This window comes from Nuphar pumila, chromosome 13, assembly GCF_984573655.1.
Source record: "Nuphar pumila chromosome 13, dmNupPumi1.hap1.1, whole genome shotgun sequence".
Classification (NCBI taxonomy): Eukaryota; Viridiplantae; Streptophyta; class Magnoliopsida; order Nymphaeales; family Nymphaeaceae; genus Nuphar; species Nuphar pumila.
Genome location: NC_143261.1, coordinates 5760316 through 5786324, shown reverse-complemented (window position 1 = coordinate 5786324; position 26009 = coordinate 5760316). Strand labels below are relative to the sequence as shown.

Below are 26009 nucleotides of genomic sequence, written 5' to 3'. Positions count from 1 at the left end.
TTGCGACATCCGATCCGAATCCGAACAGTTTACGGCCTTAGTCCCCACGTTTTCAAAATATGGACCAGCAATAACCTGAACCATATCCGAATTTTTCTGTTATCCTCGTAACATTCGAGTGAGCGTTGGCCTGGAGTGGAGAAGGGTCTTTGTAGTTGCTTAGCTAGTAAGGCTCGCTTTCTACTTTTGAGCTGTGACCAGCCTGCCCTGCGCACCAAAAAAGAAAGGCTCCCGCTCAAAAGCGAAGAGAACAAAAGGGTATTTAAACAGAGGGCGCCACAGCGGACGCGCAGACTAGGCAGAGAGAGTGCCGCGCGCTAAGGGCAAGAAATTGAAATGGAGGGCGACGACGACTGGGTGCTGAGCGCCGAGGACCTCGACTCCTTGGAGAAGGACGCCCTCAAGAAGATCGCCCAGCGGCAGGTCTCCTCTTCCGCCGCTTCCTCCCCTTCTCCCCCTCCTTCCCCTTGGAAGGATTTCTCTTCCTCCTCCAGAAGGCTCTCCGTCAAGATCTTCCAGCACTCCCCTGGGAAGATTGCCGTAGAAGCCCCCTACAATACCGTAAGCAACCCCCTCTCTCTGTCTGTCTCGTTCACTCATTATCATCGTGTTCTTCATTGAGAAATTCTTCGTTACGTTTGAAGAATTTGGAGCCCTAGCTGATCTTCTTCTGCTGGTATTCGCGATGGATGCATCGGAACGACCTCCGTTTCTTCGTTTATGTTTCTTTCGATAAACAAACATGTTATTTCCCCCCTTTTTTCCCCCGTCCATCAGATTATCTGTATAATGTACCTGTTTTGTATCGGGTGTGTGTTTCTGTTTCCTTCTGCTCACGATTTGGTAGAGAATGCTCATTTGCACTTCCCCACATGTTTCGGAAGCGCTGCGTTTCGCTCTTCCTAAGCGCTTTTGGGGGAAACACATTTCTCCACTCCTATAGGCGCTTCAGGTAACCCTGGGCAGAACTAAGAAGGAACCTGACTAAGATTGAATTCATGGACTGGCAAGATGTAGGGCTTTTTCAAAATGGTTGGACATTGAGTCTACAGATGACAGAATCATATAGGGATGCGCATCATCAATCCTTTATGAAATAACATATTTTTTCCCTCCTGCATGGTATTTGGGGGAATAGTCCTCCTTTGTCAACTGTATTTGCATATTTGATATATCTGAAAAGGCCTAAGACAAACTGCATGCAGTAGAAAGGCATCCTGTCTGTGAGTAATGTGTGATACATGCAATCAACTGTTATTTATTGCGTGTCTGCCCATTCTTTTGAAATAGCTCTTAAATGAACTTCGGCAGAACATACTGTGCGTCAGGTTATGGTATTATGACCAATTGGCTCCAAGAAGTAAAGAATATTGTTGGAAAAAATGGGGAAGATTAAAATATCCCGAGTCTTCACCTAAATAATCAAAATTGGAGGCACTTACCCCTAGAGGCATACATCCCAAATAACAATCACATATCTACCTCTTATGAAACAGAGACCTTTTTTACTTTCTAGATACCAATGATCCTATAGGTAGTTTCTACACTAAAGATGATCACAAACATACCTCTATTTGACAAAGCATACCCAAACATTTCTTGGAAGGTTTGACCCAACCTTTTGAACTTTGAAGCCATCAAATTGATACCTTGCTATGAGTTTGGATGTTGAATGAGGGTCTTCATCATGCATATTCCTCCATAGATAGAAAAGTCAGAAAAAGGATTTGATCCACTACATCCATATCTGTTTCTACTTGTTAGCCTCCATAGTGCTCATAACTAGTCATCCACTACAGTGATCATCTCATGCTCTTAGTCTGGCATCCTCTGCTGTATAAGTTTGAATGTTGCATGTTTCTCCATCAAGGGCAACAAGGGGATTTGATCCACTACATTCAGATCTTCTACTTTGTTGACCTCCATAGTGCTAAGAACTGGTCATCCGAAGAAGTGATCTTATCCTCAGTGTCTTCTATCCCTTGGTTGAGGCTGGTGTAATGAGTCATCAGCATAGCAATCCAGTATCTGGCTCATTTTTTCTGATTCCTGCAAACTAGTAATGCATGTACTAGCTAAGTGGCAGCCTGTTCTTTGAAAGTAGTGCTTTTTCAATAAGCACAAGATCGTGATGAAGGATTCAAATACCAACTTATTAGGATGTGATATGCAGAAGTGTTAGGTTCTAATGTCGAGCAGCAAAGTAGAAGCCACTAATATAGCTTATTGCGTGGCACATTAAGTATATCCATAAAACAAAAGGTACGAAGCTATTCTTTGAGAAAGCCCAAAATTTCTAAACCATTTTCTAATGGTTAATGCTGGAAATTTCAAGGAAGTGAATATGTGGTGGATTGAATTATTAGAGATGAGAATGGGTTTTCAGTCTTTCATGGCTCTAACAAGCATCAATAAATTGATAGAAACGGTTCATGGACAAATGGATTGTTTTAGGAACATGAACAAATGTTTTAGGGTTAACCACTTTCAACCCACTTATTCCCACTTCATGTAGCCCAAGGTGCCATTATCGCATGTCTGAAGCATGATACCTGATAAATGCATACCCTAGTCTTCCCATGCCAAGTAATTTCTGAAGAATGGGCATTCCGAACTAGATGGAGGGATATCTTATTCCGTTGCATTTGCATCACATATGACACAACTCTGGAGGTGAAAACCTCTAGGCATTAGGCTCTGTAACAAATATCGTGAAAAAATGCCTGAAAGTTTAAAATGCAATTTCTCACGAGATTTTCAAACTATGACCAATATCTCGATATTTACCGTTTTAGCAGATATTTATCCCGAGTTTTTTATTTTTAAATGTGTTTTATTTATATTTTCTTATAAAAAAGATATTTTTTATTTTTAATTGCTGAGATTTTGCCGAAAAATTGTGAGATTTATGAAAAATTTCAAAATCTCTCGAGTTTTTGACTCCCGAGATTTTGCCGTTTTTAACTTTTGTCACTATGGCATTAGGATCTTTAAAGTGGTGACCTTTTAAGGAAATTAGCCACAAAAGGTTGACACTTGACACCTTAGGCACTGACTCAGGATACCATATACCCTACCTTGGAAACGGCTGCGTGACCAACTCAAGTGACCATGATCAGAAAAAGTATCCAAGTCCTAGCACTTTCATGATATTATTCAGAAGTAAGACTAATTATTTCCTTCCATTCTCCATATCCATATTCGGCTGGAAGATCTAAGGCACACAGGTTATTCAGCTCCTCCTAACCAGCATTCAGCTATTGACCATGGCATTAAACACATTCAAAACTTGAAACAGTTGAATAACTTGTACATTAAGTCTCTCAGCATAACTGATTTTATGAGGTGGTGAGGTGTCTATACAGCTTATAGCTAATGCATGAACAGTTTTGGTATTTTTTTAACGCTTTGACTAATGTATAGTTTTGATATTTGTCAACCCTCTGTTTATCTATGACGTGTTTAAGTAAGAATTGCAGTTGCTAAATTTAGCACAATACTATTAACATCCTTCTCTCTATGCATGTATGTTAACTCTCACTTCAAATTCTAAAGTTTTTTATCTACCACTATCAACTAAATATACTCATCATATCATATGCTAAAAGCTTTTTACTTTTCTCTTCTCTGCACAATCAGCAACTGCTAGCTGCGCTGAAGTCCCTAGGTGGAGGTGAATGGGATAAAAGTAATAGGTAACATCTCTTCTTCTTTTTCTTTTTTGTTTTTCTTTCTTTTTCCTGCCTTTTCAAACATACTGCATAGATATGCATATTAAACTTTATTGCAATATATCTTGCACTTATTGTTATACCCTAAAACTGGATATTGCAGCATAAATTATTAGATTTTCCAACTTTCGATCTTCTATTTTTACCTTGGTTTCCATCCAAATTTTTATCTAACCTTAATTCTCATGGAAAAGGATCTACTTTTTCCTATTTTCTGAGTCTTCTTAATCGCTGCAACTTCTGTCTTCAGCCTGGTCGTTATTGGGTGGCATCATCAGGTGGTCATGTAGCAAGATATATAACATTGATACATAACTGAAGTTGGTTTGTCCTTAATGTTTGCCAGTGGAGTGATAAAATTGCTCTGGTCTGAGGCCTTCCATACAGATATGCTTCTCATAAATATACTGCCTGATGATGTGTCTAACCTAATGTTGCAGCCTGAAACCAGGAAAGATGAGAAATACCACATGATAAAGATGGAGAAAACCAGTCAATAGTACAAGAAGATAGTGAACAACCTGGGCAGCATAACAGAGATAGCATAGTATACAAGAGAAGGAGAGTAAGTGCAGCTGAAGGTGGAGTTATTAATTTTGGTATATAACAACATATTGAAAGTCACAAAAACCATCAATTGTTTGGCCCTTGGACAGCCTATTGGTCAAAAGAAAGTGGTGTTAAGAAGATCGGCTAGGAATTTTTCATTGATGAAATCTATAAATCAAAGAACCAGGTGATTAGATTGAAGCAGTAAGAGATAAAAAAGTGGATAGAAGCAATGAGAGAGATAGGAGACTGCAAAAATAGTACATGGGAAGTTGTTGAGATACTAATGGACGTGAATGTAGTTGCAACACATGGATATATGAGGTTAAATATAAATCAGATGGGAGCATAGAAAGACTCAAAGCTATATTTGTTGCGAGAGGATACAACCAACAGAAAGGTATGGATTATGTTAGAATTATATTGTCTGTTGCATTACCCTTTGACCGGCCTTTTTTTTCAATTAGATATCAAATATGCATCTTTGCACTGTGAATTGAAAGAAGAGGTGTATATGGAGCAACCATGTGCTTCTTTCAAGCACATTTGAAGAAATGTGTACAAACTTATTTAGTTCACTTATGGTCTCAATCAAGCCTCTATAACTTGGTTAGACTTTTCATAATGCCATCAAAGAGCGTGGTTTTATTGAGGTTCCTATAGTTTATTCCCTAAAGGTTATTGTGCTTATCTGGGAAAAAAATTTAATATCGCGGAAAAGTGAGAAACAAAATACCAACGTTAAGTCTAATACAAAAACAAAGTATAAGGAATTGGTTGGATTAGTTGAGATTTTTTGGGATAGAGGCTTGAAAATATCTCGATCAGATTTGTATTGTGTTAATAAGAGTGCTATTTCACTTATGACTAACCCTGTGTTGCATGATCATTTCAAGGATTTTCAGGCTAATTATCATTTTGTTAGAGGAAGAATTGACAGAGGAAAGGAGATAAAATTCATTCATGTTAAATTATATATCAAATATTGTAATCTTATATATATATATATATATATATATATAAAGGTGATACATATACTATATATATATGTATATGTATCTACCTAATTATATATATAAAATATATATTTCTTTATTATTCGCCGTAGGTGTAGTTTAATCATTTCACCATTTTTGCGCATATTCATTTTATGAATATGCTTGTAATTTTGTTTTTTTATTTTTCTTTTCTTTCTTTTTTTATCTTGACTTAGTCAACTCACCTTGGGGGGGGGGGACACTCTTATAGACGTTGGGCCCCTCCAACGGTCACAGACGTTGGGCCCCTCCAACGTCTATGAGTTGGACCCCTCCAAGGTCCTCCTTATTGTGTATAAATAGGGGCATTTTCCCCTTTGTAATTTTATGGCTTTGGCTCAAAACCCAAGTGTTTTTCAATAAAGCTTTTATTCTTTTATGCCTTTGTGCATTTGTGAGATTTAGTGAGTTGTGCTTTTGTGCACAAGTGTTCTAAGAGTGCTTTTTGTGCACAAGTGTTCTAAGAGTGCTTTTTGTGCACGTGTACACGCACTTATCATCAAGAATATTACGGTATTGATCATAGTATCTTGTTAAAGATACTTTTACATGGTATCAGAGCCAAGGTTTGAGGAAGGAAGATTGTGTGTTTCTCCACATTCTTGGGTGCTTCGAAAAACATGCCTTCAAGCTAGGGGTGGCAATCAGGTCGGGTTGGCGGGTCAGGTTGTCGTGTCAGCATACCTCAACCCGAACCCGACCCGTTTATTAAATGGGTCGGCTGTGGCAAACACGAACTCGACCCGTTTAATAAACGGGTAACTTGACACGACCCGCCAACTCATTTAATAAATGGGTTGGGTCGGGTAAACGAGTTTTCAGGTTGGCGGGTCAGGTTGGCGGGTTGGGTTGACGGATTGGGTTGGCAGGTTGGCGGGTCGGGTTGACAGGTCGGGTTGGCGGGTTGACGGGTCGGGCAGACGGGTTGGCGGGTTGACCCACCCGCCTAACCCGTTTATTAAATGGGTCAACCGGGTTGGCGGGTTGGCATACCCCCAACCCGAACCCGACCTGTTTAATAAACGAGTTACGCGGGTCGACCCGTTTATTAAACGGGTTGGCTTAAGCCCAACCCGAACCTGCCAAAAAGGCGGGTTGGCGGGTCGTGTCAGAAATTGCCACCCCTACTTCAAGCTATCGGAGATTGGAGTGGATCATTTTCTTCGGCCAATATTTTAGAAGTCTTCTTTGTCAAGAAAGACTTAAAAATCTATTGAGGTACATGTTCTTCTTTTATTTCTATCCTCTCTAATGGGCAAAAAAGAATCCCACTTCTCCCTCGAGTTTAAACTCAATGGTTCAAACTATCATGTTTGGACCAGTAATATGAAAGCCCATATTAAAGGGAAGGGGCTTTGGGGGTACGTTCAAGGTTTGATACCGGAACCCGAACAAAAAAATATCATCATGGAAAAAGGAGATCTACCTTCAAAAGTGGGCTTTGACCTTTCAACAAAATGAGATGACTATTCGAGAATACTTTGCCGAATTGTCTTCCATTTGGGACGAGCTTGCTATGCTTGAACCCAAATGGAGTGGTGACGCTATCGAGCTTAGACACAAACAACTAGAGGAAGATCAATTTTTTAACTTCTTAAATGGTCTTAGACCCGAATTTGAACAAATTCGGCCTTCTCTTCTTTCTTCTTTCACATCTTCTGCCATTGAAGATGTTATTACTAAATTAAGTGGGAAAGAAACCCGTCTTGGCATTAGTAACAACAATCCTAGCATCCTTGCAACCTCCTCTATTTAAGAAGAAAGTGAATGGGTGGATGTCGTTTCAAGACCGGGTAATAATGTGAGGACTTACAAACCTCATTTTAATAATCAAAATCAAGGAGGAAATTGGCAAAATGAAAAGAGAGGCTATAGCAAATTAAATTGCCATTTCTGTAAAGAACCGGGGCATATCAAAACAATTTGCCTAAAATGGAAGAAATTGCTTGCAATGGCCACCACCATTCAACCGGAAGAACGACCATCCTCTTCAAATGGGTCTCTCTCTCCACAACAAATTATGGAAGCTCTTCAACTTCTTCTCAAGGGAGGAATTTTCGAAGCCGCTATGTCAACCTCTTTCCCTCCCGGTAAGACATCTTGGCTCTTAGATTTTGGTGCATCATTTCATATGACCTCAAGTGCTTGTTCTCTTTCCGAATACTCTAAAAATTCTTTTTCATCTTTTGTCTCAACGACATATGGAACATCCTTTGAAATTAAAGGAATAGGCCCATTTATAAAAACAAGATTTTTTTATTCCAAAAATTAGATTCATATCAAAACTAAATCTGAATTTGCTTTTGGTTTCTCAACTCTCGGACCATGGTTGCGATACAAAATTCTCATCTAATAAATGTTGGATATAGGATCGCCGGTCCGAGAAGTTGTTTGGGGAAGGCTCTAGGAAAGGAGATCTCTACAATGCCGACTTTCTTCAAGTTTTCAAGAATCAATTTTGTAATATTGTCCAAAATAAAGATATTCATGTGTGGCATAAGAGACTTACATCCTAATATTATTAAAATTTCATATTTATCTTTTGTTAAACATCTTTGTAAAGGAGATTTTACATGTAATAAATGTATTCATGGAAAAATGAAAAGTTTACCTTTTTATCAAAGATCCATCCTTACAACAAAACCTTTTAAAATTGTTCATTCGGATGTATGAGGTCCGACTCCTGTGATATCTAAAGGAGAATTCTCATATTATGTGATTTTTGTTGATGATTATACTAGGTATTGTCGAATATACTTTCTCAAACATAAGCATGAAGTTTTTTCAACTTTCAAAACTTTTCATATGATGATCTTAAATCAATTTAATGGGAACTTAAAAATCCTTAGATCCGACTCTGGAGCAGAATACCTATCAAATGAATTCAAGAGTTATCTTGAAAGTTATGGTTATCTCCATCAAAAATCTTGTCCAAACCCCCCTCAACAAAATGGACTAACCGAACAAAAATATAGGCATATTATTGAAACAACTCAAACTTTGCTTATTTCGCAAAACATTCCAAAGAAACTATGGCCTGAGACAACCCTTATATCGGTCTATCTCATAAATAGACTTCCATAAAAAAATCTGAACAAAATTTCCTCTTTTGAAAAATTATACGAGAAGGAACCTGACTACAACAGGTTAAGGGTGTTTGGATGTAAATGTTTTGTCCTTACGAATAAAAATGATAAGCTTTCCCCAAAAGCCATTTTTTGTGCCTTTTTTGGTTATTCGAAAACCCAAAAAAGTTTTCGGTGTTATGATATTAAAAATGACAAATTGTATGTCTCTAGAAATGTAAGTTTTTTGGAAAATCTTGCTATCTCCTCCTCATCAACATATCGATGAGGGATCATCTAGAGAGCCTATCACCTATATCCATAGAGACAAAAACACCTTCAGAAGTGCTCTTGAAAGATATGATGACACCAGTAGGACTGTTTCTCCAAGCGAGGAGAACCTGCGAAGGACCGAAAGACATACGAAAGCTCCCTCTAGGTTTATCTCATATGACTCATTTTTACCTAAATACATGGCTTGTCTTAGTGCCATTTATTCTTACATAAAACCTAGAAATTTTGAGGAAGCACGTAAATATTTTGAATGGATAGAAGCTATGGAGAATGAACTCGGTGCTCTGAGAATAGCAAAGACTTAAGAATCTCAAGATCTTCCTAAGGGTAAGAAAACAATAGGATGCAGATGAATATTTTAAGTAAAAACTAAGAGCGATGAATCTCTTGAAAGATATAAGGCGAGATTAGTTGCAAAGGATATAGTCAAGAATATGAGATTGACTATGAAAAACTTTTGCCCCTGTGGTCCGAATGGTCACTGTCCGATGTCTCATCATCGTTGCCTCAATCAACAAATGAAACATCTATCAAATGGATGTTAAAAACGCTTTTCTAAATTGTGATTTGAATGAAGATGTATATATGGATGCTCTACCAGGAATGGAGACTCCCAAAGGGAAAGTGCTTCCCCATTGGTGTAGTTTAATCATTTCACCATTTTGCGCATATTCATTTTACGAATATGATTGTAATTTTGCTTTTTTATTTTATTTTTTTTTATTTTTGACTTAGTCAACTCACCTTGGGGGTTCCACTCTTATAGACGTTGGGCCCCTCCAACATCTATGAGTTGGACCCCTCTAAGGTCCTCCTTATTGTGTATAAAATAGGGGCATTTTCCCCTTTGTAATTTCATGGCTTTGGGTCAAGGCCCAAGTGTTTTTCAATAAAGCTTTTATTCTTTTATGCCTTTGTGCATTTGTGAGATTTAGTGAGTTGTGCTTTTGTGCACAAGTGTCCTAAGAGTGCTTTTTGTGCATGTGTGCACATGCTTATCATCAACAATATTAAGGTCTTGTTAAAGATACCTTTACAATTTATTCATATCTTAAGTAGCATATATATTTAAAATGGTTGTCAAGAGAAAGGCACATATTTGAAGGACAAGTTGTACATGTTTGGAGACATGTGTTGTAATGAAAGTATGCAGAAATGTATACACACAAGTGCACAAGCACAATAACAGTCCACTAGGGGACAATACAAGAGCCAAGAGGCAATATAAGCACAAAGTGCAAACTGGGCGTACAAAGAGCCAATATAAGAACACAATATAAAATAATAAGCTTTTATTGATGTGACGTGCTTGAGAAAGCAAGTTACAAAAATGGGGACAAGTGTCCCTATATATACATAACAATAGAGGGAGAGGGAAGAGCTCCCAACAGTCACATTTTGTGATGGTTTGAGGCAAAGAGAGGGTGAGTTCCCAACGGTCATAAATATGACCGTCGGGAACTCTAATGGCTCTATAACAATACATATTCTAACAATGTGTAACTTGAGGACTCTGTAACCCAGACTCTTCTAACAGGGCACCACACCCACGTTGTGTTAGAGCAACAAGATCGCGGGCGTACCGAGTTCGAGACCGGTTTGGATCTGCGAAAGTGGCAACCATGATGGAAAACACGCTGAGTGGCTCTGATCACAAGGGCTGCAGTAGCAGCTCAGGCATGAATCTGTTTATTATATAATACTGCCTCTAATTAGGGTTATCATACAAAGGACTAAACAACCCTTGATTATACAACTAATTACACAACACGTTTGGATCTCGGATCCACATCGGACCCAAATCCAAACCTGGGACAATGCAATAAAAGATATAACGTCTTAACAACCTCCCTCAAGAAGAGCATGCATTTGAATCATGCTCATCTTGCCTTTAAGAAACCAAAATCTTTTGACTGTCTAATCGACAAAACTGAAATGCATATGTATATTTCAGAAGCATGAGCAAAAAATTGTCAAATTCAAAAACACATGCGTGAGCATGAAATCGACATGTACATTTTCAGATGCACGAGCAAGGAAACTGATAATCTTGAATTACATACGTATTTTCTGTAACAACCCAACTCATACCCTTTGAAAAATGCGTTTTTTTTTTCTAAGAGTTGCGGAAAACTTTCCAGAGACCCGAGGTCCTTACTGTTTCAATTTCAGTTGGATAACCACACACCACAAACAAACTTACATTTATCATCCATAATCAACCAACTCTTTTATTAATGAATCAATAAGAGTCTCGTACTAATGTCAAAAGTGAAGTAACAACTACATGAAATAAAAGAACTTAAAGAAACAAAAATAGAGTCACTCTATCCTTAAGTGAAGCAGTCTGAAGCAAATGTGGCCCACGTATCCCCTCAGAAGGGAGTCGACTGATCACCTATGACTGTGAAAAACCATAGAAGTAGGGTGTCAGAATCTGATGAATCCCGCAAGCAGGTCCCTCTAGTGAGTCAAATATGAATAAAGAACATAAATAAGATTCATGTAATATTTTAGAGGGATATTGTTATAACCAATTCATCAGACGATTAACCATTCATCCAAAAAGGAAATAAACATTAAGCATGAGAGAACATTAAATAAGCAACATGGATAATAATTTAAACAATAAGGGTATTTAATATGCATTAGGGAACACCATCATACATTCATCAATAGATAACAACTAAGGGGACAAGTAAATATGCACGATCTAATGCACAACAGGAATATGCTTGATTATATGCAATGCATGGGCCCTTTATTATCTTTCATTTAAGTTTTCTTTTTTCCATGTGCATGCCCTATTAAATGCACACAATTTAAGTTTCACTTTTTTTTATTTATCGTTGCCCGCAGATACATCAAACATGTAAAAATCATCGAGGTCAAGTAGGGTTTTCTGGGTAACTTAGCATACAATTTGTATTTTATTCTGGGTTTCAAACTTAACCCTTGACCAATATCAGGAAATAGCACCATCCATCGGAATATTGGAAAACAACATTCAATGTCGGGGACACCATGAAAAACAGCATCCACTGGCGTCACTTTCTTTGCTATACCAAAACAACAACAGCTGTGTCAAACACACCACCCCCACGCAAAGTGACAGACTCTTCCTAAAACCATGGTTAGGAGAAGAACCTCAATATCGGGTTCAGGAGCAACAACAACATACACAGATTTTTTGTATCTTCACGGTTTCCCCCAAACCGCAATATCCTAGAATCTCATACTAAAGAAGAGACATCAAGGAAACACAAATTATATTGTTTTTTAATTTCTTTTATCTTGTTATTAATTTATCTCTTTTATATTTGCAAATCAACATGCAAAATTAATAACATAAGCTTGCAAATCAGCATGCCAAACTCTTTACGAGACCATAGCCCGTGGCAACAGAGAACAATGCAGTAAAACCATAATAACACATTTGATTTTTGCAATGCATCAAAACAACCAAAACAGAGAACAACCTGCTCTCGAGGCTCCCCGGATGATGCAATTAGGTCATCAATGCATTAATATGCAATCATCACCAACCACATGCCTCTATGCATTATTTTTTTCACATGCTTTTCAATGCACATTCATGTATGCAAACTTTTGAAATGTGCATAAAACAAATCCTCATATGCATGCGATCATATAATCACGCCAACTACATGCTTCTATTCATGAATCTTCTCAAATGAACAAGTGAACAATCATGCTATGATGTACTTGCCAAACACATAAATTCAATGTACACCCATGCAGAAGATGCAACCTTACCATATTACTTTAATTCAACATATTTATGTCAAGTAGAGGCGTATGCAACAATTTCATTCTTTAGCATGTAGATGGCTAGTTTTATACACAAACTTTTATAACTATTACATTCAACATCTATTTCCCGCAGATTGACTGATTGTCCAAGACTGATCAACTTTAACACTCCCTAATGGAGAACAAAGTTATAGGCAACTAAAATTTTAAATTCCAATTTGATTTTCCAAACAAATTTCTTTTACATGTTGGAAATCAGATCGTTAGTCATACCGAACATCAGACCCTTTTTTTTTTTACATGTCAAACTTGCTTCCAAAACCATATTTAATTAAATCAGATTTTTAGAACTATTAACAAAACAAATTTACTCAGGTTGGAGAAAACAAATTCCACACATGAAACTATAACTAGATTTTAAAGCATGACAGTCAATGCACTAACTCCAGATTAACAACATAATCAACACATAAGCATACTAAACACAGGCTAAACCATTTTCACTTATAAGAACATAGGAAACAAATGCATAATCAGATCGTTAGTCAAGGAATCAACACATCAAAAACTTCAGAAAACATTAACTGCAACCCTCAATACATATACATATACATATACATGCTGATCCGTGTGTGTATATATATGCCAGAATTGGTGTGTTGAGAGACCTATTTCAGCAAGCACACAAGAGTTCTACATATCGAGAGTTGTTACTACTGATCACTGAGAACAACCCAAAAAGATTGGTATTTAACAGACTTTCTCCTTTTGTTTTTCAATATATATATATATATATATATATATATATATATATATATATATATTTCTCGTGCAAATTGAAGAGGACCAACTAGATTTCATTATATTCCTGAGCCTCAAAACGTATATTAGATCCACCAATCAAGATACTGCAAAAAGCCGAGGGTAACTCTGATTCTCATGCAGATGCAAACCCATGATATAGTTATATGGAAATAAAAAAAACCGGTATCAACATAAACAAAGGAAATCAAATTTTGAGACACTGTACAAATGTATGATGAGTGTCCTGAGGGTGAGCAAGGTGCCGATGCAGCTAAGAACTCCTCCCCAATCTTAATGTAAATCGGTCTAAAATTTCAGTATTTCCAAAAACCTTGAACATAAAATCTGGACCAGATCTGTGCATGTTAAATACATGACAGATCGGTCCAGTTCCATAGCCCTATGGCACAAAAAAAATCGGCCTATACATATGTAAAAACATATATATATATATATGCATAAATATATATAGATTTCAAAGAGAAGGTAAACATTGATCTAGACCATGGTCCTAGAGTAGATTTGATCTAACCCTCTTTCTCATTGGCTTTTCTCAAAAAGAAAAATATCACATGGAAACCAAATCCATGTTCTTCTTCTCATCCGAAACAATAGAGAAACCCGTACCTCAAAATCGGCGTTTGAGGGTTGCGGCTATCACGAGAAGGAGAGCGATTCCATCTGCCTCGACTGCTCCGACATCATGGAGGGGATTTCGAGAGGAAGAGGAAAAGAAGGTGTCTACCGCGGGTTGTTGGTCGCCGACACCGGAGGTCCTGCTGTTGCGCGTGAAATCAAGAGGGAAGAAGACAGAGACGGGGAGGTTACCGGTGACAGTGACCTTGCTGCCGAGCGAAAGGTCAAGAGGGAGACAAGTGCAGAGTGAAGAGGGCGAGACCCTCTCCAGCCCCCTTTTATCGATCGAAGGCCTTCCCTCGTTCCGCGAAAGGCGGAGGGAGTCGGTTACGACCCTCCGTAACCTTCCTTCTTTTTGAGTTTGGCAAGAATCGTGCCCTAGGCATGATTCTTGTAAACGAGGTTTTATTAACAAGGGGTCGAGTTTGGGTCCGAACTCTGCGACCAACGACTCGGGATCAAAATCCCAATTTGGATCCGAGCTGGTTATAAGAGTGGATCCTTTGCTGATATGGGTCCATGAATTTGGATCCATGTCTAACTTGAAAATGTGGATCCACAAGTTGGATCCAAATGGATCCAACTGTGGATCCTCTGCACTAAAACGATTTTTTTTGGTTATTACATTTTCAGATTCATGCTTAATGAAATCAACAAGTCTAATATATATATATATATATATATATATATATATATATATATATTCATTTAAGATGCACGATCATGAAATCGACAAACCTAAAGTGTGTGTGTGTGTCTATATATGTATATATTCAGATTGCATGAACAAGAAAAATCGATAATCATGAAAAATAAATCTCGCTCTCTATATAAAATCGGTAATGTGTATATATATATATCTTTGAAATTAGATTTTCCTTTTTAACTCTAAACTCATGCTCGAATCGATTTATACGAAGTCTTTTTACGTGCGAATTAAGAGAGAAACCCGTACTTTGAATCGAAGATCGGAAAAGACTAGAAAAATTATAGAATGCTTGTTTTCTTCTTCTCTTTTCTTTTCTCTGTCTCTCCCTATACCTCACTATTTTCCCTATCTCGTCTTTCTCAACTTTCTCTCTCTCTCTAAAACACGAGTTCTAGAGGGAGAGAGGTCTCTAGCCTCTTTTATATATTTTTTATTTCTTCTAGAGGGGGGGGGTGACGTCCCCTTCGAGATGCTCCTCTTAGGGGTAGAGTTCTACAATTTGTAGAACTCTACCTCTAACCTCCTTATCTTTTAGATTTTATTTAAATATTATTTCTTTTTATTTTTAATATTCCAGGGGAATATTCTAGGGGGTCGCTCCCTTCAGGAATTCCATACGGGGTAGAGTTCTACCTCTCTACCATATCCTTATTCTGAATTAAAAGTAGTTGAATTTAAAGTTTAAATTCGTTTTATTTTAAAATTGCCATGGATGGATTATGGACCCATGATCCTAATTCGCATCCAATATCCAATTGGATCCCAACTTCGACCGAATCCTAGGCAACATGGATCTTGGATTGGATCCAGATCCATATTAACTTGGGTCCAATGGAGCAGATGTAGTCCAATCCAAACAAAAAAGATTAAAAAATAGAGGTCCTTCAAGTTAAAGTTTTAAATTCTTCTTTATTTTAAAAACTTATGGATGGACTATGGGTCTTGGCTGGACCCATGACGCAAGTCCAGATCCATTTGGATTTTAGCCCTTATATATGTATACATATATATTCATAAGTATTAATCAATATGGATCTAGAACCATGTCAGTTCTGTTGCTTAATTGGTTTTGTGGTGGCAATAGTTATTAGTGGGGAAACATCTAACTTCGAGTTCTGTTGGTGTTCCTGTGAAGAAAAATATGATTGCATTTTTTGTACACTAACTTGGACTTCCATGATTACCATGAGATACCAGTTTGGTTAGTTTCTACTCTTGAAATTCTGTTTTTAGAGTATAATCTTTCCACCAAGATATTTGCAGAGCATTGGAATCCTAAAACAAATAAGTTCTGGGCCGTCATCTATTAAATTTCTGTTAATTCCTCTTTGTGACAATTTTCTTTTGTAATTCCAGATAATTCATAGCATTCATGAATAAGAGAAAATTTGGCTTTCTTTTGTTTTTTTGCATCAAATATTTCATTTATCTATGAATAATAAGCGAATGCCTTTCTTTGTAGGATCTGGATCTACCCTGAATCCAAGCTGAAGAACATCGAAGCTGCTCTGAATTCACTTGAGAATCTTTTATCCAGTGTGCGATTCAGAGACTATGTTTAATAGAATTTCCTTGTTCCTTCAGTTTCTTTGTTGTTTCTTGATGGTCGGATCTTTTTTGATTGCCAGGTTCAAGTTTTGCCCCCACTTAAGCTACACAAGGAATATACAGGTGGCATATCACTTAGTTGGATGTCCTATTAACTTTGTCAGCTTTCCAGAGTTGATAAAAGTAGCTTTCAGTTCATTTATGTAACACGACTTCTGTTTTCTCCATACCTGTTAGTGTCATTCTGATTGAGTATCTGTATGTCTTGTAAGAGGTAGGTTGGTGGAAGATAACACATTCTCTCTCTCTACACACACATGATGTATGCATGTATGTCTCTATACATGTGTATGTATGTATAGAGGGTTCATCAAAGGCATAAACCATCTTTTTTAACTTTAGGAGTGTTCTATTATCAATGAATTTACCAAACTACCCTTATGATGTTGGTGCTTTTATAATTTAAATTGCTACTTTTAGGATTAGACTAAAACCGTTTTCTGGAGGGGAAAGTAAAAGCCACAAGATTTTTTCAAGAATTAAAAAGAGTAATTTAATTATTTTAACTTCAGCACATGTTTTCTTTGACTTTCAAACTAATGGTGGAATTTCAAAGTGCCACTACCTTAGTGTTAGTTTGGTAATTTCATGCTGGTCCAACACTCCTGAAATTAATTAAATGCTGACACACATATTGCAGCTGATGGTTTACTGTCTATGACACAATCTGGGCCTTTGTGAAAGATAAGGTGGCCTAAAATTAAAGTTGTTCTCAATCTTTCTCTCTCTCACATGCATGTTGTATGTGCATTCTGCATGCATGAATAATTTTTATGTGCTCTTATTTCTTCTTGTAAAGATGGATATGCATTCAATTAATTATTCTCAGTCTTGGAAATTCCATGATACCAAAAGAATTGAGGTGAGATGACGGCATGAGATGTTTACATTTACAGTCCTAAAAGTTTGCAGTTTGCACCTTTGGGTGGTGAATGTACCATTCTAATCCATCCTGGAAATTTGAAGGATCTTTGATATGTAGTTAACCCACTGGGAAGGTGCTGGAACCTTAATCTTTCCAATAAAGGAAACACCAACAATCTTTGTTCTTCATTTGTTGATATACGAGAGGTATGAAGTTGATAGACAGAGACAATCATCTTTCAGTCTCCAATCTAGCTGAGACATGTACCAAGATGGAGGGATTTAAGAGAAATGATAAGTAGGAAGATATTTCAGTTGCCTTCAGTCAACGTGATTGTTAGTGTACATACATAATGCTGCTACACTTGAAAGTGGTGATAGTGTTACCATTGTAAATTTGTATTCTCTTATAATGGTTCCATGGATAAACCCTCTCTCTCTCTCACGTCTGTGTGTGCTGTATACATAGTCCAATATCACGTGACAAATGAAATGTAGATTTTAGAGATCTCACAACATATTATGTAAAAGTGAACACCTGAAAGTTTTAGATTTTCAAAATATTGCACAAGTATAAAAAGTAACTATATTGCTACTTTAGAGTTTTGGGATTCTTGAGAGTCCATTTGTTTTGGAAGCCAAACCCTGTGAAAGTTTCATCATATTTGTAAGAGTAAAAAATGCTTGGAATTGTATGAAATCATTTTATTTGGTCACCAAACCATATTGAATGCTAGTCTTTTGCGAACATAAAAACTTCTTCTTTTCAGTCAATTGAAATATATATTGTTTGATTCCCTAAATATCATCCATAACTATTAATTTTTGTGGAAGATGCTATTAAGCCCCCCAAAACCTCCATTAATCTCTCTCTTTTTCTTTGAAAAAATTGAATAATCTGTGATTTATAAAAACAATTATGTTCCACATGGTTTTGAAATGCTGTTCGGAAATAAGGACAAAACGGTAAGAGAATTGAAAGGATATAGTCACATTATACTTTCCCATAGTATATGTATCTCCCAACCACAAATAAATTCACGATTTTTTTCCTAGTTTCTTCCACTTGCATCATGTCAATCTTTCTTATTGGTTTGTGATAGGTATCTGTACAACATGCCCAAACCATCTTAAATGGAATTTTCTATTTTTTTTAGTATATAACCATCTTTAATGTTTTAAATTTCTAATTCATATATGAATGATATTATTGTGATCTTGTAAAAACATCCTTTTAATAATAAAGGCACTTGTTTACCACATAACACTTCACTAGCTTGTCGCAACTTCAGCCGCTACAAGCCTAGAAGAAAGTTGAGAAACCGTATTGGTGATATCTTCTTTAAATCTTCCACACTTTTCATAGTGTTGAATAACAATATCTTGTATTTTTAATGACATTTTTTCATTGGCTTTCTCACTAAACTTGCACTCTATGTTATATTTTTTATTTATTAACTTAAAGCATTTTCTCCTATACGTTACATCAAAATTCTAGTCTTGTTTGTATATCTTTCTGTCTTAACTAACAACATCTGCAAAAAGCATACACGAGGGGATCTCCTCGTGGATACAAACAGTAAAGATTTATGATACATGTATAGTGTGTACCCAATGCGTACGAGCGTGTCCTACAAATGTCCTGGAAATGATACCCTGGGACGGATGTAAAGCTAAGCAAATTGCTTCTGCACCAAGAACGGAAGACATTACTTCCTTTTATAACTAATGCAAATAGTTATAAGCTTAAAGAAGATACTCGGTGTAATCCAACCTTAATTGAAAATATACTCGCCTCTCCATTTGTAGTCCTAGCAATCCTTACAACTCCCTCCTACATATCTTGAATGTTTTAGTGTTTTTATATAATATCTCCTTTTTTTGATGTTGATCAAATTAGTTTCCTTTGGAACTCTCTCATAAGCCTTCTCTAAATTTATAAAAAATGTAAATTTCTTTTCCTTTTTCTAAATTTTTCTATGAGTTGTCTTAACAAAAAATAGCCTCTATTATTGATCTTCTTGGCATGAAACCAATTTTTTTTGATATATGTAATTTGCTTCTTAGACATTGCTCTATCATTCTCTCCCATAAGTTTATAGTGTGACTCATAAGTTTAATACCCATATAATTAGAGTAATTCTAAATATCACATTTGCTTTTACATATAGGAACAAAAGTATTCTTTCTCCACTCATTTGTCATTTTCGCTGTATGTCAAATATAAATAAATTTGCCAACCATTTTATCTCAGTCTTAACCATTGACGTACAAAGCTCAATGGACATACCAACCTGTTGTATCTATTTTCTTCATCTTCTTTGTTGCTTTTTCTACATCATCACTAATTTTTCCATCATTCTCTAGTGAAACTTTCCTTATTGTCATACTTCATTTTTCCTTTCATTTAACTAGTCACTAAAAATATTTTCTCCATCTATCTTTACACTTATCACCTTTGCCTAACTGCTTTTCATCTTCACTTTTAATGCACTTCACATTCTCTGGGTTTCTCTTTATTTTTGGTTAACTTAAATATGTTTTACACCTTATTTTGTACTCAACATGGTATAAATTCTACCTTTTACACCTTATTTTTGTACTCAACCTGGTATAAATTCTATCATATGGATCATATTTGGCCTTACAAGGCCTTGTGTCTACTTTTTTTGGTTGCTTTATGTTTGTCTAAATCTATCATGTTTTTTTTCTTCTTTTGGCTTGTTTCAAAATATACTTTCTTATCCTTATTGATTTTAGAACTTTGATGCCACCGAGTTTCTTTGTACATATGAGTTTTTGCTTTTGATTCCCACGTGCTTGTTTGGCAACCTACGTAGTAATCCATGCCATTTGCCTCTGAAGTTGATCTGAATGTATTATCCAATTCTACCTTGTTTGAGTAACATTTTATTTAATCTTTGTCTACATTGTCTCCTTTAGCTGCCACCACTTAATCCTTGGGTTTCTTTTGATAACTTTTATCTTGTCATCTTGCTCTTCATGCACAAATCTAAAACTAGTAGTTTATGTTTGGTTGTAATACATTCTCTTGAAATTCCCTTGCAATTCTTGCTTGCACATTTTTAATTCTCTTCCTCCTAAAGGAAAGTGATCAATGTGTTCAAGTGTGATTCACTCCTGAATTATTTCATGTGTCCAACTTTCTTTTGAAATTATGTATTAATTATTGCGAGATTGATCATTGAATGCGATTGCAAATTAATAATCATTTCTTCTATCTCATGTAATCTCCAAATCCACATCCTTCATCTATTATTTCAAATTCATTTTTTACCTTTCGGATATGTCCATTCAAATTTCTACCCATAATCATGGTTTCATTTTCTAGAATTTTTCAAATTGCATGGATGAAGAAGAGAGAAGATCATTGTAGAAGAAAAAGGTGAGAAGGCAAGGTGTGATACTTGGTTACATGTGAGTCGATTATGGAGAAAGAAATCATGCCAAAGAAGGGTGGAGGAAGACAAGTTATTGAGAGGCGTGGAATTATGACTTGAGAATTTGGGATTATAGTGGAACTTGAGTTTTATAGGTGGTTCTAATCTAATTTATTTTTCTGGAGAAAATGCTGGAGTTTAATTTGTACAATTCCCGTATGACCTTGGATGCAATATCTTCTTCTAATGTATCAATCATGAATGGAGGTACATTTTGAACTTTCCAAAAAATATAATTGAGTTATTATGTTGTGTTGTGTTTTTTTTTACTCCCACTCTTTCGCTTTAAAATCAGACTCTGAGAAGCACACTTCTTCCTAGACCTCTGTTTCCTATTGCTCCAAAAGTGCTGCAATTTCAAGCATTGGAAGTGTGCTTCCAAGCACAGGCAATGCTTCTGCAACATGGTACTTGTTTAGAAAACTTTATATTTTATTTTTGATTAAATCTTATTTTTTTAGTTCAGAAAATTGTTCTCTTTTTATTTTCACTTCCTGTTTATGTGTTGGAAGTTGATATACTGTCTAGGAAGCTGCTTTGCTTGGTGTTCTATGAGTTTGTATTTGTCTTTTTCTTGTTTATTACTGAAGTTTCTTAAATAACGTCATTCTGCCCATCTGTGTGCATTACATCTCAGTGTTTCCAAATATTTATGTTTGAACCCTTAGCAATATAAATGTTCAAATGCTGAAGTGCGTTTTGATGAAACTGCATTTCTACATATAGAACTTTCTTGTGTGGTTAATGTACTTCCCAATCTGCAGATCAGTGCAAGGTAGCCTCACCAGGAAAAGTGCATTTGCAGCAATCATCTAGCAGCGAAAGGAGTAACAATCCCGAAGATGATAGGTCAAAAGACGTGCCTAAACTACATCTCAGGATTTTCCTTCACGCTAGTGCAAACATTGCTGCTAAGTTTGATTATCATCCAGTACTGTCTAACTGTTCTTATATGTTTTTTATTTTATTACACAAATTCTTTCAACGTGATATGGATGTTGGTCTGATAATTATCTTTTATCTCGTCCAGTTACTTGTGAGAACAATGCACATGATTCCAAAAGCTAGTTGGCATGCAAAAGAAAGGTGCATGCTATTTTTATTGCTATAGTTGGAGTCCCCTGGATGATCCTGTGGAACTTGACTTATATTATTTTTTAGAAGTTCTTGTATTGACGATGTTGCTACAACTTGTATTCCATTGCAGATTATGGATGTTCCCTGTTTCCTCTTTGTCGTCTGCAGAGAAAATTTTTAGCCAGATTCATGATGTTATTGTTGAGGTAAGAAATTAAATCTGTGGATTTTAGTGGGTCTTATTGGGTACTGGGTATCTGAACTATCTACTTTAGCCATGATATCCAATGAATTGCCTGATTCATGAAATGATGCACAAACAAGCATAGTCACGTGCACTTTATGGGGTATGATTGTTAGAAAATAACATATATGATTATACTTGAATATATATATATATATGTATATAACTATATATTTAACGTATGGACTTATATTCTTGTAATACTTTTTATTTATTTATTTTGTTTTTTTATTTCCTTTTTATTATTCTGTTTGTCTTTTTCAGCAAACAGCCATTGTTGACTGTCAAGGTCTGTTAAACAGTCACAATGTTGACTGTTTGACTAAGAGCTGTTAGGCTACTCCCAACAGCACTAATTAGAGCTGTTGGGAGTAGCCCAACGGCTATTCCAACAGCTCTTTTCATGTACAGTCCTCCATAAATAAGGGCATGCTGCCCATTGTAAAGACATTGAATATAGAGGGTTTCTCCTCTCACATGTATTAAATCCATAGTGCATGTGATGCATTTTTTTAGTTGTCCCGTGAAGTGTTTGAATACTATTTTAGCACTTGTATTTGAATGCTATTTTGGTCTAGCATATGTTGTGAATGTTTGATATATCAAGTTATTTGGAAACTTGATTATTTGTAAGTGTCTCTTCACATGGTATCAGAGCAAGGTTTATGATCAACCGTGCATTGGTGGGCTGCCTTGTAAAGCATGTTTATTCTTTTTCGTGGTGGTGATTCTTTTTCTCTTCTAATTCATCATGGGTGAATTCTTTCCACACAATACAAGCAACTCCAACTTTATTCCTCCATTGAAACTTGAAGGAAGCAACTATAACATTTGGGCGGGACTCTTGAAGACATTCATCAAGGGTTAAGGTTTGTGGGGATTCGTAAGAGGTACTATTCTTGAACCTACTCTCAAAATTACATTAGGTGAAAATGGGGTTAGGGCTAGTCTTGAAGAAAGAAACAAAGTCATGGAAGAATACTTCAAGAAATTGGATGAATGAGAAATGAAAAATGAGAAAATTCTTTTATGGATGCTAAGTGGAGTTGAGACAAAAATTGCTTCAAACCTATTATGCTACAAAAAGGCAAATGAAGCGCGAAAATATCTTAGAGGTATGTTTACCGAAAAAGATATGGCTCATAAGTATTATCTATTACAAAATAGTACATACGTATATATTTGTAATTTTTTAATTTTTTGTTTCTTTTACTTTATGTTTCCTGTCAAGTAATTAGAGACGTTGGGTACAACCCAATGACTATCTCTCTTTGGATCTTTAGCTTACCTCTATAGATAAGGGTTTTCAGCCCATTGTAAAATGTATCTTATGAAAAGGGTTTTTACTCCCTTATGTCATTAATAAAATGCTTGGGAGAGAAAGATTTAGAATGGTTGACAAATATTTTTAACAAGATTTGACAGACAAATAAGATGCCTAATGAGTGGAGGAAGAGTACTTTGGTGCCTCTATATAAGAATAAGGGTGATATACAAGATTGCAGAAACTATCGTGGTATAAAACTCATGAGTCATACTATAAAACTTTGGGAGAGGGTGATTGAGTCTAGGTTGAGGAAGGTTGTCATGATATCGGAGAATTAATTTGGTTTTATGCCTGAAAGATAAACTATGGAAGCTATACATCTTCTTAGACAACTTATTGAGAGAAATAAAGAGAGGAACAAAGATTTGCATATGTTTTTTATTGATTTGGAGAAGGCATATGATAGAGTACCTAGGGACGTTCTCTGGTGGACAATGATGAAGAAAGGTGTTTCTCTCAAGTACATTAGTATAATTAAGGATATGTATGAAAGAGAAGTAACCAATGTTCGCACTTGTGGAGGGGTGACAACCAATTTTCCTATAAGGGTTGGGTCACATCAAGGATTTGCTTTAAGCCCTTTCCTATTTGCTATAGTGATAGATGGACTTACAAGATCAATTCAAGAAAATGTGTCGTGGTGTATGTTGTTTGCTGATGATATTATTTTGATTGATGAGTCTAGAGCTGGGGTTAATGCTAAGTTAGAATTATGGAGACAAACATTTGAAGCAAGAGGTTTTAAGTTGAGTAAGATTTAGACAGAATCTATGGAATGTTGGTTTAGTAAGCAACGAAATAGTGATGTGAGTGTAGTGAAGCTTGGTGAGCAAGAAATACCGGTGGATGATTCTTTCAAATATTTGGGATCTATCATTCAAAAGTATGGAGAAATTGATGGAGATGTAAATCATATGATAAAGGTTGGGTGGATGAAATGAAAAACTGCAACTGGAGTGTTGTGCGATCGTAGAATGCCATTGCGGTTGAAGGGAAAGTTTTATAGGACGACTATCATGCCCGCTTTACTATATGGTACGGAATGCTGGGCTGCCAAGAGACATCATATTAAAAAAATGAGTGTAGCTGAGATGCGTATGCTTAGATGGATGTGTGGAAATACAATAAAAGATAAGATTCAGAACGAGGGGATACTTAAGAAGGTAGGCGTTGCACTCATTGAAAATAAGATGAGAGATAATCGTTTACGGTGGTTTGGACATATTCGGCGAAGGCCTAATGATGCTCCAGTTAAAAGGATGGAGAAATGAAAAAATATATTAGTTAAAGGAGGTCGGGGTAGGCCTAGAAAGACTTGGATGGAGATGATAGGAAAGGATATGAATGCTTTGAACCTCGTCGAGGACATGACTTTGGATAGAAATGATTGGAGGAGAAGGATTCATGTGGAAGACCCATAATGATTCTCTTTTTTGATTCATATCGCCGACCCCAATTGTTTTGGGATGAAGGCGTAGTTGTTGTTGTTGTTGATGTCATTAATAAAATAGTGCATTTGCAACACTTTGCTCACGTTTGTGGTGGTGTGTAGTGTGAATACTCTAATGCTACTTTGTGCTAGCTTATGAATGTTTGAAGCATCAAGTTAGTTGGAAACTTGATTGCATGTTAGACTCTTCACATGGTATCGAAGCTTAGTGTATGATCAACGATACATTGGTGAACTACCTCATAAAGCGTGCTTACTCTACTTCGTGGTGCTGATTCTTTCTTCTCAACTAATTCACCATGGGTGAATCTTTTCCACACAATACAAACAATTCCAACTTTATTTCACCATTCAAACTTGAAGGAAGCAACTACAACATTTGGGCGGGATACTTTGAGACATTCATCAAAGGACAAGGTTTGTGGGGATTCGTAAGCGGTACTGTTCTTGAACCCACTCCTAAAATTTCATTAGGTGAAAATGGGGTTGAGACTAGTCTCGAAGAAAGAAACAAAGCCATGGAAGACTACTATAAGAAATTGGATGAATGGGAAATGAGAAACGCAAAAATTCTTTTATGGATGCTAAGTGGAGTTGAGACAAAAATTGTCTCAAACCTATGATGCTACAAAAAGGCAAATGAAGCGTGATGATATCTTAAAGGTATGTTTACCGAAAAAGATATGGCTCATAAATATTATCTCCAAGAAAAGATTAGAAATATCAAACAAGGAGATAAAAATGTAAGAGATTATTTTATAAAATTATCTTCCATTTGGACCCAACTTGCCCAATTTGAACTCAAATTGGAAGGAAAGTGCCTAGAAATGTGAGGAATTCAAGTTGAAGAAGATAGACTCTTCACATTCCTCTATGGCTTGAGACCCAAATTTGAACAAACAAGGGCCTCTTAGCTATCATCTTCATCACCTCCTCCTATTCATGAGATTCTCACTAAACTTAGTGAAGAAGAAACTGGGCTAAACATGAGTAACAATATTAGTGTTCTTGCTACCTCTAGCAATGGTCAAGAAGAAGATTGCGCTCTTGCCGAATCAAAACCAGAGATTACATTTAGCCATATAAACCGCCTCACCTTAATAGAAATAGAGGAGAATAAAAAATCATTTGCCATAACTTTAATGATTTTGGTCATTATTAGGCCTCAATGTCCTAAATACAAGTGTAGGCCTAAAGAAAAACGTGTTGCCGCTGCACCATCAAAACAAGATGATGAGACTTTGAAAATCAAGAACCTCACCAAATCTTTATCTCAACTGACGGAGGCATTGCAACCATTTCTTAAAGGATCTACCTCAGGAGCGGTCATTGCATCATCTTCCTCTCCTGGTATGTGCTCTAGACTCCTTGATTCATGA

The 26009-nt window shown here is 36.3% G+C and overlaps 1 protein-coding gene across 1 annotated transcript in view; it reads left to right on the top strand.

Moving 5' to 3' along the window:
* Positions 1-289: 289 nt before the first annotated feature.
* Positions 290-26009, top strand: part of CHR18 (chromatin remodeling factor18) — a 212530-nt gene continuing 186810 nt past the window's right edge. The window contains exons 1-7 of the mRNA XM_089984290.1: positions 290-561; positions 3640-3695; positions 16062-16137; positions 16228-16270; positions 21297-21463; positions 21563-21618; positions 21740-21815. Of these exons, the coding sequence (XP_089840416.1) occupies positions 337-561; positions 3640-3695; positions 16062-16137; positions 16228-16270; positions 21297-21463; positions 21563-21618; positions 21740-21815 (699 nt within the window). The 5' untranslated portion in view covers positions 290-336. The remainder of the gene's footprint in view (positions 562-3639; positions 3696-16061; positions 16138-16227; positions 16271-21296; positions 21464-21562; positions 21619-21739; positions 21816-26009) is intronic.